Source organism: Dama dama, chromosome 2 (genome assembly GCF_033118175.1).
Source record: "Dama dama isolate Ldn47 chromosome 2, ASM3311817v1, whole genome shotgun sequence".
Classification (NCBI taxonomy): Eukaryota; Metazoa; Chordata; class Mammalia; order Artiodactyla; family Cervidae; genus Dama; species Dama dama.
Window position 1 is genome coordinate 10,868,325 of NC_083682.1, and position 11,194 is coordinate 10,879,518.

Below are 11,194 nucleotides of genomic sequence, written 5' to 3' on the forward strand. Positions count from 1 at the left end.
TGCCGCAGCTACTGAAGCCTGTGTGTCTAGAGCCTGTGCTCTGCACCAAGAGAAGCCACTGCAGTGAGACACCCGTGCGACACAATGGAGAGTAGCCCTCGCTCACCGAAACCAGAGAAAGCCTGAGTGCAGAAATGAAGACCCAGCACAACCAAAAATAAATAAATTTAAAAAATATGCTGGCTTGGGGGCAGAGGTGAAGAATATGAGCGGTCAGGATGACAGGTCTGAAGAAGACACAGAAGCTGGCAAGGCCTTTAGGGATTCATTGAGACTGGGGCTGCGGGGGAAGAAGTTCAGGAGGACACCGTCATTGCTGCCTCTGTGTCTGCACGGGTCACTAAGCTCAGCCAAGAACAAACCCTGGGGATAGTCTCTACCTTCTCTCGAAGTGGATGAAATTCTAGGGACAGGTGCCATGAGAAAAAGGCTACAATCCCCCACAATAGAAAATACATATTTATTATAAAATAATGTTTGTTTCATGATGAGAGTAGAAAAATAACACTATGAGCTACTTAAAAAGCTCTGGAGCTCAGTCTGAGAAATGCGATGAGCGGCTTTTGCATCGCTCTGGGAGCACACCCTCCTGAGGCACCCCATGTTCCTGCAGGACATGTGGGGCACAGCACACACGGGGAGCCTGTGGCTCAGGTCCTTCTGGAAGCTCAGGGAGCCTGAAAGGTCCACACAAGATGCTCTGGCCACGATGATCAAAGAGGAAAACCTGAGGTCAGAAGGGAGCTGGTTCCGAGAAGGGCCAGGAAGGCACCAGCCTTGCCCCTCCCTATTCTGGAGTGTAGAAGAGTCTCCTGGGCTGATGGTCCTGGTTGAGAAGACGGTGCCCAGTGGCCTTATGCTGGGTTTGTTCCCCAGGTCTCTGTGCCGAGGAAAAGCTGCCACCTTTCTCAGGACAACTTGGCCTGCCATTTCTCACTGGTGTGGCTGAAGTATCAGAGGTATGTATGGTCTCAGCCTGTTAAGGCTGCTGGCTGAAGTTTTTGTACTTCACATCCTGTCCATACTGATGGCAGAAAGAAAGAAAGAAAATGTTAAAAGGCCAGTGAACAAGAGCAGCTGGCCTGAACTGTTCTATAATCCAAGTCTCTTGGCCCCAGAAAGCAAGAATATCTTCCCTAAGTGTGTAACTTCAGGAAAGACCCCTTTCAGTGGAAAAAGACACTTTTCTCACCCTTAAACATCCTCTAGAGTCCAGACCCTTCAAGCTTTAGAAGAACAGTGAATCCCTCCCTGGGATGGGAACCCAACCCTCAAGTGACGGGAAATGGCCCCTTAGCAGCAGTACCTGGAGAAAGCAGTCAGGGTGAGCACCTCAAGCAGGAGCTCTGAGCCACAGAAGAAGAGCAAGATGCCATTCATGATGGCTTCCAGGCGGAGCACATAGGTCTGCAGCAGCAGGTAATAGGAGGCCATCATGGTGGACGGGAAGGTCAAGGCCACGCTAATACCAAGTGGCATCTTTCGCTGGCAGAGGTTTCCCTTTGTACCTGTCGGACACAGCCCATGGAGTCACCTCCAAGTGGCCTGCTTTCCTTGGCCTCAGAGGAAAAGGCAGGTGGGATGGGATGGACTGGCAAGCAGAGGCAAATGGTCCTGAATGGGGATGTGCAACTTTATTAACAGGATCCCACTGTGTTAAAAACAGGAGGCTTTGGAGCAGCTATGGGATTAGAGTCATTCGCAGAAAGGTCCTGCTCCCAGTCAAGAAACAATGGGATCTTTATTTGAGGAAAGATCTTTTTAATTATAAAAATAATATATAATCATTGAACGCGTGTCAGTTAATATAGAAAATATGGACTTCCCTGGCAGTCCAGTGGTTGACTCTGTGCTTCCACTGCAGGGAGCATGGGTCCAATCCCTGGTTGGGGAACTAAGGGCCCACATGCCCCACGGAATGACCAAAAAAAGGAAAGAAAAAATATAGAAAATCATTTTAGAAAATATAGAAATTAAAAGACCCCATGATTCACCCTCTAGAGAAATCCATTATTACAGGATGAGGTATACTCTTTCAGACTTTATGTGTATAGTCACATGTTATTATTTTCATTATTAAAAAAGTAGAATCATACTCTGCATACTGTTTGGCAACTTATTTAACCACTTAACATAGTGATACGTCTTTCCACAGGTAACTACCTTTTACTCTATCATAACTCTTTCCACACATAACTACCTTTTTTAATGGCTATGAACAATTCATTGAACCAATATCATAATTTAACTAATCCTGTATTGACAGGTTGTTTCTAATGTGGCAATATAATCCAAAAATACGTGGCAATAACATCCTCATATAGATATATTTGTGTATCTGTAGAAGTGTTTTTTTCAACTAGTTTTAGAAGGGAAATTGTTAATGTCTAAGAATATGAATTTTACCTGGTAAAACCATTAGCAAAAAAGGTTACACTAATTTATACTCCCAGGGGTGAGGAAATATAAATACTCACATGAGTGTGAGACTGTTTCTTGCAATTATTTGAATACTGGGCATTTGGAAATCTTTTTAATCCGATGGGTAAAAATGTTACCTTGTTTTTCCAGTTTGCTTTTTGTTAGTGAGTTTGGGCATTTTATCATGGTTACTGGTCCTTTGTAATTATTCTTATGTGAACTGCCCATTAGGGTCCCTTGCTAATTTTTTTTCTCTTTTTTTGCCGTGCAGCATGCAGAATCTTAGTCCCCCAACCACGGATCAAAACCCAACCCCCTGAGTTGGAAGCTTGAAATCTTAACCACTGGACAGCCAGGGAATTCCCTCCCTTGCTAATTTTTAAAACTAGCTTTTTTTCTTAGCATTTTATGTGAGCTTTCTTTATCCCTAGTGATATGTGCTGAAAGTATTGTTTTTTTCTTCAGTGTGTTTAAAGAACATTTTCAGGGATGACATATTATAACTAATAAGGGCTTGTTCTGTATTTCCAGGAATACAAAACTCGTCCTAGAGAAATCCTTGTTTGGAAAAATGAAGGGGATCTTAGTGCTGACCTGTGCAGGCATCTCCTGGCCCGGACATGGAGTTACAGATGAATCTATTCTCCCAAGCAAACCAATGAGAGGAACAAGGCACTCTTGTAACAGTTAGACAACTGGGAAGGAATTATCTAATATCATGTCACTGCCCACTTCTGGCCCTGCAGGGCAACAGACAGATACATCTTGACCCAAAATATGAAGCAGCTTGAAACTTCAGAGAGGGGGTAATGGGATATACCACCAGATCCAATCTCTTGATTGGTGAGCCTAGGTTATGTACTTTTCCTTGTTAATCATGTTACAGATACCAGCTCATCTCAGAAAGAATGGAAATATTCTTTGGACAAACACTCACCAAAAAATAGTCGAATTACTTCAATTCCGAGATACATGAAGAGCATCACCACATCCAGGACTAGATTGGTTGTTGGGTATGGGAGCAGGAGACCTGCCAAAACAAAAGTCAGAGTTTGCAAACACAGAACAGTATGCAGGAGAACTCCCACACACGTGAGTCTTATCAGCTTTCCATGAACTACTTAGTGACATGTGGGCAGAATCTGTTAACCTGATGCAGGATGTGTTAACTCGTTGTGGCTGCGTTTCTGTTAGAGGCAGGCATGTTGTTATGGGGTTTTATTGCTAACTCGGAGAGTCTATGAGGACTCCACCCTCCACCATTATCAGCTGTACACAGGTACACAGACTGCTGAATAGCTTCCAAGGGTCATCAATGGGCTGAAAGTGAGTTCAGCAAGAGGTGATGGGGGAGAGTTGGAATGGAGAATCCCACATTTCCCAAACTCAAGAAATTCTTGCCCAGGAGCTTCCCACTAAATCATTCTCAAGAAATCAGCTGATGAAGAGACTTCTACCTTACAGTGAAAAGAATCCCTAGGGGGCAGAAAAGAATGAAAAATAGGAAGGTTTTTGGTGGGAGTTGGCTCTGTGCTGAAGTGGGGAAGGGATGTGGGCAAGGGTAGTCAAACCCCAGGCCTTACCTTTATACAGAAATATGAAGAGTTCCAGCAGGAAATAGGTAGCATAATACCACCCATTCAGAAAGAACAGAATTTCCAGCGGGGTGGAGGACAACCGTTTACCTGAAAATGTGAATACAGAGAAAAAGAGATGGGCTGGAGGACAGCTCTACCTCAGTTATTTCACTGGGTTTGTGTCTAACTTGAAGGAAACACGAGGTCGCAGCTAATGGAAAGGGCCACTTGGGGCACTTCTGATTGCTGATGAGGAGAGGGAGAGAGAGAGAGAGAGAGAGAGAGAGAGAGAGAGAGAGAGGGTGTGTGTGTGTGTGTGTGTGTGTGTTGGGGCACTTCTGACTGCTGATGAGGAGAGGGAGAGAGAGAGAGAGAGAGAGAGAGAGTGTGTGTGTGTGTGTGTGTGTGTGTGTGTTGGGGCACTTCTGATTGCTGATGAGGAGAGGGAGAGAGAGAGAGAGAGAGAGTGTGTGTGTGTGTGTGTGTGTGTGTAGAGACAGAGAGTGTGTGTGTGTGTGTGTGTGTGTGTGTGTGTGTGTGTATAGGGTGTCCGCTAAACATGACTCTAGGCTTCGGGCGCGAAAGTCAAAGCCCCTTTAAGATCTAACCTCGTCACTATTTGGGAAGGGAAATTGGGGTGCAGAGGCCAGCACTGGCTTGTCTGAAGTCACGCTGCAAATCTGTAACTGAGCTGGCCTAGAACAGGCCCGGCCAAGAATTTGGGGGAACCTGAGACCCGCACCCCGAGACCTTCAGGAGCTCAGGGAGGGTGAGGCTGCTAGACCCTGCTTTGGACAAATGAGGAGTGATGTCCATAATACCCGAGAATAGAGGGTTTCTAAAAGTCGAGCAATAGGAGAGAAAGGAGTGAGTATAGAAGCGATCAGGACCAGCGACTCACACACCTCCGTAATCTCACCTCGCGGCGCCATCTCCAGTCCCCATGGAAACTGCGTACGCGGCTACCTCTACTCCTGGAGCAGCGAGGCGTTGCCGGAAGCGGGGGACGGAGCGGCCCGAGATTCTGGCCTCTCTGCCCGCCCATCACACTCTATGGTTGCCTGTTGCGAAGGCCGTCTTGTTTCGTCCGCGCGTGCGCGCAAATGGCCTTTGCTGGGGTTCTGACTGGCGACCTTTGACAGCACAGTGGCCACCCACCGAGCTGGAGTCCGCAGGCCCCCAGCAGCTGTTGGGCTTCCCCACCCAGTTTACAATGAATCGGCAGAAGTAGCCAATAGTGGTAATGTGATCACAGGATTCGCAAATAGGCCCTAACCCCACGATTCTCTTTACTAACGGTCTGACAATGTACGAAAAAAAGAAAAGTGAAAGTGTAGTCGCTCAGTCGTGTCCGTCTCTTTGTGATCCTATCGACTACATATAGCCGCCAAGCTCCTCAGTCCATGGGATTTTCCAGGCAAGAATACTGGAGTGGGTTGCCATTTCCTTCTCCAGGGGATCTTCAGGACCCAGGGATCAAACTTACGCCTCCGGCATTGAGGGCAGGCTCTTTACCGTCTGAGCCATGAGGGAATCCCAAACAACGGTCTGACAATGCAAGAAACTGCTCTGCAAATGCGGGTTGGGGGTTGGGGTCTTTTGTCTAGCAAGCCGTCTTTTGGGGGAGGGTAATAGGGGATTTAGTGCGTCCCATTTATCAAACAGGTACTTAGAAGACACCAGAATTAATCAGAACTAGAGGCTCCTTTGGCAACCCACTCCAGTATTCTTGCCTGGGAAATCTCATGGACAGAGGAGCCTGGCGGGCTAGACAGCCCTGGGATCGCAAAGAGACTCCACTGAGCGACTGAGCAGGCAGGCAGAGGATCCTTTCAAGGAGCGTAAATAAGACGGGGAAGATGAAACATGATCACCACGTGACCCCTGACGTGCATGGGAGTTGGGAAGACAAAGTACTGTAGATGAGAACTGAGAGTTTTCAAGAGATGACTGGTGAACGGGGCTTTGAAACCTGATTATGGTTTGGAGCAGTTAGCATGTGTTACCGCCCACAGGGAAGCAGAAAAGAGTTTTGATTGGACTCAGGTTGACTTGACTGTCAGCCACTGTCAGGGTAGGACAGAAAACACCGCACACTCAAACCAGGTAATTTGAGTAGAGTGACTTTTTTTTTTTCAAGTGTACAATTCAATGGCATTAATTATATTCACAATGTTGGGTAACCATCTCCACCATTTTCAAAGCTTTTTTCATCATGGTATTGGGAAACTCTGTAAACATTAAACAGTAACTCCCCTTTCTCCCTGTCCCCCTAGGCCCTGCTAACCTTTGATCTACTTTTTTATTTCTATGAATTTGCCTAGTCTTTATATTTTAAGTAAATGGAATCATACAATACTTGTCCTTTTGTATCTGGCATAATTCCATTTAGCATGTTTTTAAGGTTCATTCATGTTATAGCTTATATCAGAACTTCATTCCCTTTTATGGCTGAATAATATTCCTCTGTGTGTGTGTGTGTGTGTGTGTGTGTGTGTGCGCGCGCGCGCCACATTTTGTTTATCCATCTGTTGACAAGTAGACATGAGTTTTCACCTTCAGGCTAGAAAAATGCTGCAGTGACCATTGGCATAGAAGTATCTGTGGAAGTATCTGTTTTCAGTTCCTTTAAATATACATCTAGGAGGGAATTACTGAATTTTATGGTCATTCCATGTTTGACTTTAAAAAATTGTTTTAAAGATTTAATGTTCAGATTTTTTTTAAATGTGTTAAAAATTAATTGGGGCAAATTCTGTTACAAGTAGGGGTTAAGGAAACGTCAGTGGGTGGCACAAAAGAAACAGCAAGGACTGGACAGTCACAGATAATCTGCTCTCTTGTTAGTGGTATCTCATCTTGGGCAAGTTACTCATGCTGTAGCAGCAGTAGCTAATGTGACAAGATTCTTCCTTAGCACATCATAGACAGATGGCTTGGATCTTCCACAGAGAAAGTCCGACGGCCCAGGAGTTCTCCCAAAAGATCTCCACCACTGTACACCATATTGCTGCTCCTGCTGATCGTGACTCACCAATGCGTACTGGCCTAGATAATGCATGACCTCTTGACCAGTGAACATTTCACCTTGTGCACCTGCTGCTTACAAAATCTTCACAAGTGGCGGTTTTGGTCATACCTGATTGGATTGTTCTGGAGAGATCCCACAAGCACTGTCAGATGTTGAACACTGGGCCGAGGTGGAAAATGGTGTCATTTTGGCCGTGAAGTGTCGTGAAGTCTGCTGGTAAGTCTTAATGGCCACTCCGGGAGTCGCTTTCTGCCGAGTCCATGAGTGAGGTGGTGTCAGTCACTGGCCCTAGGGTCTTAGCAGCATTTTGAAACAGTGAGTAGTCCCATGTTTAACTTTTCAAGGAGCCATCAAACTGTTTTCCACAGTGTCTGTGAGCATTTTACATTCCACCAGCACTGTACGAGGATCCCAATTTCTCTGCATCCTTATCAACACCTTTTATTTTCAGTTTTTAAAGTTATCATCATCACTCTCCAAGTAAGTGGGAAGTAATGTTTCAGTGTGGTTTGGGCCTGCAACCTTTTGATGGAGTGCTTGCACCTAGACAGACATCTTGAGCAACGGAATACAAAGATCCTTTTGGATTTTAATATACATAGTATCATAGCGTCAGAAAATAAAGATGGTGCTACTTCTTCCTTTTCAACCCCTGTACTGTCAGTTTTTCAAGTCACCTTATTGTACTGGCTAAGACCTCCAGTATACTGTTAAATAGAAGTGGTGGTAATGGATATTCTTACCAAACATCGGGGGAAAGTATTATATTTCACAATTAATATGCTAATGGTAAATTTTTCTGTAGATACTATCAGTTTAAGAAAGTCCCTTCTTCTAATTTGCTGAAATGTTTGTGATACATTTTACTGAATGCTGTCTCTGCATCTGTTGAGGCAGTCTGTTTTCCTCCCTTTATTCTGCTAATGTTATGAGTCACATTGATGTTTAAAGGTATAACCAACCTTGCCTTTCTGGAAAGAAACCAGTTTGGTTGTGATATTGTGCAGAAAGGAGCTGACATAACAAGCCTGAGATTGCTATCCTTACAAGTCCTACTTGTGAGGTTAGCCTTTGGCTGGTGTCTGTGAACTTGTATTTCAGAAAGGTTTCCATCAATCCAAAATGTCTCACTGTGCCCCAATTGTTTGTGCAAACTATGTGGGTTTGCAGGCTTTGCAGAAGGAAGCAGGCTAAACACCTGCTTCCTTCTGGAAGTCTGGATTTTTGGTACATGCTAGCAATTCTTAGGGCTTCCCTAGTGGCTCAGTGGTAAAGAATCCGCCTGCCAGTGCAGGAGATGCAAGAGACTTGAGTTTGATCCCTGGGTCAGGAAGGCCCCCTGGAGAAGGAAATGGCAACCCATTCCAGTATTCTTGCCTGGGAAATCCCATGGACAGAGGATCCTGGTGGGCTACAGTCCATGGAGTCACAAAAGAGTCAGACATGACTTAGCGACTAAACAACAACAAGCTGTTCTTAGTTTGCAGATGTTTTTTTAACCACAAGTGAATGTTATGAATTTTGTCAAAGATACAACTAATTAATGATGAAATACTTTTCCCTCTTTATTTTGCTGACTTGGTGAATTTCACCCATTGATTTTTAAATATCAAACCAAACTTACATTCCTGGGATAAGCTCCACAATCTAGCTGAAGCTTAATCAACTAACTTTTCAAAGAATTAACTTTTAGTTTCATATATTTTTTAATCTATTATTTACTCATGTTCTTTTTTTTTCTGGTCTTATGTTTAATATAGCCTTCTTTCTTCCTACTGTGGGCTTAATTTGCTTTTTCTGATTTAAGGTGAAAAATTAGACATTTGGTTTTAGATCTTCTTTTCTGACAGAAGCTGCATCAGATGCATTTTTTAAAATATTTATTTACTTGGCTATGTCAAGTCTTTGTTGTGGCACACGGGATCTCTGTTGCATCATGGGGAAGCTTTCATTGTGGCACATGGACACTCTAGTTGTGGCAAGCAGGCTTAGTTGTTCTGCGGCATGTAGAATCTTAGCTCCCCCACTGAGAATCAAACCCGCATCCCCTGCATTGCAAGGTGGATTCTTAACCACTGGACCACTAAGGAAGGCCCCATGATATGGATTTTAAATGCTGTATTTTCATTATGATGTCGTTTAAAGTACTTTCTAATTTCTCTTATGGTTTTTTCTTTGTGCTGTGCTATATATACTTAGTTGCTTAGTCATGTCCAACTCTTTGCAACCCCATGGACTACAGCCCGCCAGGCTCCTCTGTCCATGGGGATCTTCCAGGCCAGAATACTGGAGTGGGTTGCTATGACCTCCTCCAGGGGATCTTCCCAAGCTAGGGATCGTACCCAGGTCTCCCGCATTGCAGGCAGATTCTCTACCGTCTGAGCCACCAGGGAAGCCCGGTTTCTTCTATGATCCATGATGATTTACAAGTATAATGTTTAACTTGTAAATATTTAGTGATTTCCCAGTGTGGCAGTTATCAACATATTGGTCCTCAACTTCAGACAAACACTTCAGTACCTGTTCTGAAGTCATGGACTAGACTGAAAGCATGTCCCTTTCAGTGAGCGCCATCTTAGGCTGCGTCAGTAGAGGGCACTGGATGGACACTGCAGGAAGAAAGGGGCTTTGCTTCCTGGTTCCAGCCTGCGATGTTTTGGTTTTTATTGCTCCTGCTGCATAGTCAGAGGTGCATATGTGTGGGGACATCCAGAGGTGTTCTGCCCTAGCTGCGTGCCGGCAGAGGATGGGGAGCTCACTGGTCTCTTAGCCCCAGCCCAGGCCTGGTGATCTTCACCTTGCCTCTGCCTCACACCTGCAGCAGCATCCTGATCCCCTGTGTCCCCCTGCCTACCGGCCTTGGCTTCCTGCACCCCAGAGGGTTGTTCCCTAGGGCTCTTCCTGTGTGGACCCCACACCCTCCAGACTCTGCCCCTGCCCCTGCAGGAGTGCCTCAATTCTTCTGCACACCCGCTCACCAGCCTTGGCTCATTTCATAAAAGTGAAGATTCCTCGGGTCCTCCCAACAGAGACATGATGTGCCCCTTGTGGCATTCTACACAACATCGCATCTGATCGAGAAACTCATTTCACAGCAAAGGAAGTGTGGCAATGGGCTTATGCCTCTGGAAATAACTGGTCTTAACCACACATACTTCGTTGCCTGGAAGAAGGTGGTGTAACTGAAAAGTAGAATGGTTCACGGTAGACTCAGTTATAGCATCAGTAGGGAGACAACATCCTGAAAGGATGCGGGTTCTAATTCATGGAATGAAGTATGTCTTTGAATCAGAGACCATTATATGGTACTGTTGTCCTCCCAGCCAGTACACATGGGTCCAGGATTCAACGGGTAGAAGTGGGAATGACTTCTCTCACTATTACACCTAATAAACCACCCCCAGAGTTTTTTGCCTTTTACACTGAAAAATTTGAGCCTGCTGATTTGAGATCTTAGTTCTCAAGTGAGTCATGTTCTACAAGGAGACAGAACAATGTATTACTGAACTGGAGAATGAGATTCCCACCTGGTCAATCTGGGCTCCTTATGCCACTAAATCAAAGAACAAAAAGAAGGGGGGGCATCCAACCTACTGACTAGTATGATTGATCCTGAGTCTCAAGGGAAAATTGGGTTGCAACTACACAAGGGAGACAAGAAAGACTATGTCTGGAACCCACAGAATGCTCTGGGGCACCTATTAGTACATCCAAGCCCCCCCCACCCCTCCCCACTGAAGCAGAACTCAGATCCTTTAGGAATGAGGGTTTGGGTTACTGTAATAATAAAGAGGGCTTCCCTGGTGGCTCAGTGGTAAAGAATCCACCTGCTATGCAGGAAACGTGGGTTCAACCCCTGGACCAGGAAGATCCCCTGGAGAAGGAAATGCCAACCCATTCCAATATTCTTGCCTGAGAAATCCCATGGACAGAGGAGCCTGGTGGGCTATAATTCATGGGTCACAAAAGAGTCTGACACAACTTAGTGACTGAAAAACAACAGGTAGAGAACCCAGAGAAGCAGCAGAAGCTCGAGCTGAGGGAAAGGGAATTATTAATATAAGAATTGAAGAAGGAAGCCATGGTTATCAACTACAACTTTGTGACCAGTTACAAAAGTGACCAATTACAAAAATGAGAGCTCTGGTAGTTTTTTGTGTTTCTT

General features: G+C 45.1%; 1 protein-coding gene and 1 pseudogene across 1 annotated transcript; both read right to left on the reverse strand.

The window, feature by feature from the left end:
- Positions 1 to 441: 441 nt before the first annotated feature.
- TMEM216 (transmembrane protein 216) lies at positions 442 to 4,992 on the reverse strand. The gene is made up of 5 exons (XM_061166318.1): positions 4,918 to 4,992; positions 4,005 to 4,106; positions 3,359 to 3,451; positions 1,307 to 1,508; positions 442 to 1,024 (listed from the first exon to the last, which is right to left on the reverse strand). Exons 1-5 carry the CDS (start codon positions 4,928 to 4,930, stop codon positions 1,009 to 1,011), a joined length of 426 nt encoding a protein of 141 aa, XP_061022301.1. The 5' UTR covers positions 4,931 to 4,992; the 3' UTR covers positions 442 to 1,008.
- Positions 4,993 to 6,542: 1,550 nt separating this feature from the next.
- LOC133072781 (protein Mdm4-like) lies at positions 6,543 to 7,215 on the reverse strand (annotated as a pseudogene).
- Between the last annotated feature and the right edge of the window lie 3,979 nt (positions 7,216 to 11,194).

What these genes read in the sequence shown, in the direction of transcription:
- TMEM216 (XM_061166318.1), bottom strand. An exon ending in CTTCATATTTCTGTATAAAG is followed by an intron (nt 3,452 to 4,004) that starts GTAAGGCCTGGG and finishes TTGTTTTGGCAG; the next exon opens with GTCTCCTGCTCCCATACCCA. An exon ending in AGTAATTCGACTATTTTTTG is followed by an intron (nt 1,509 to 3,358) that starts GTGAGTGTTTGT and finishes TGTGTCCGACAG; the next exon opens with GTACAAAGGGAAACCTCTGC.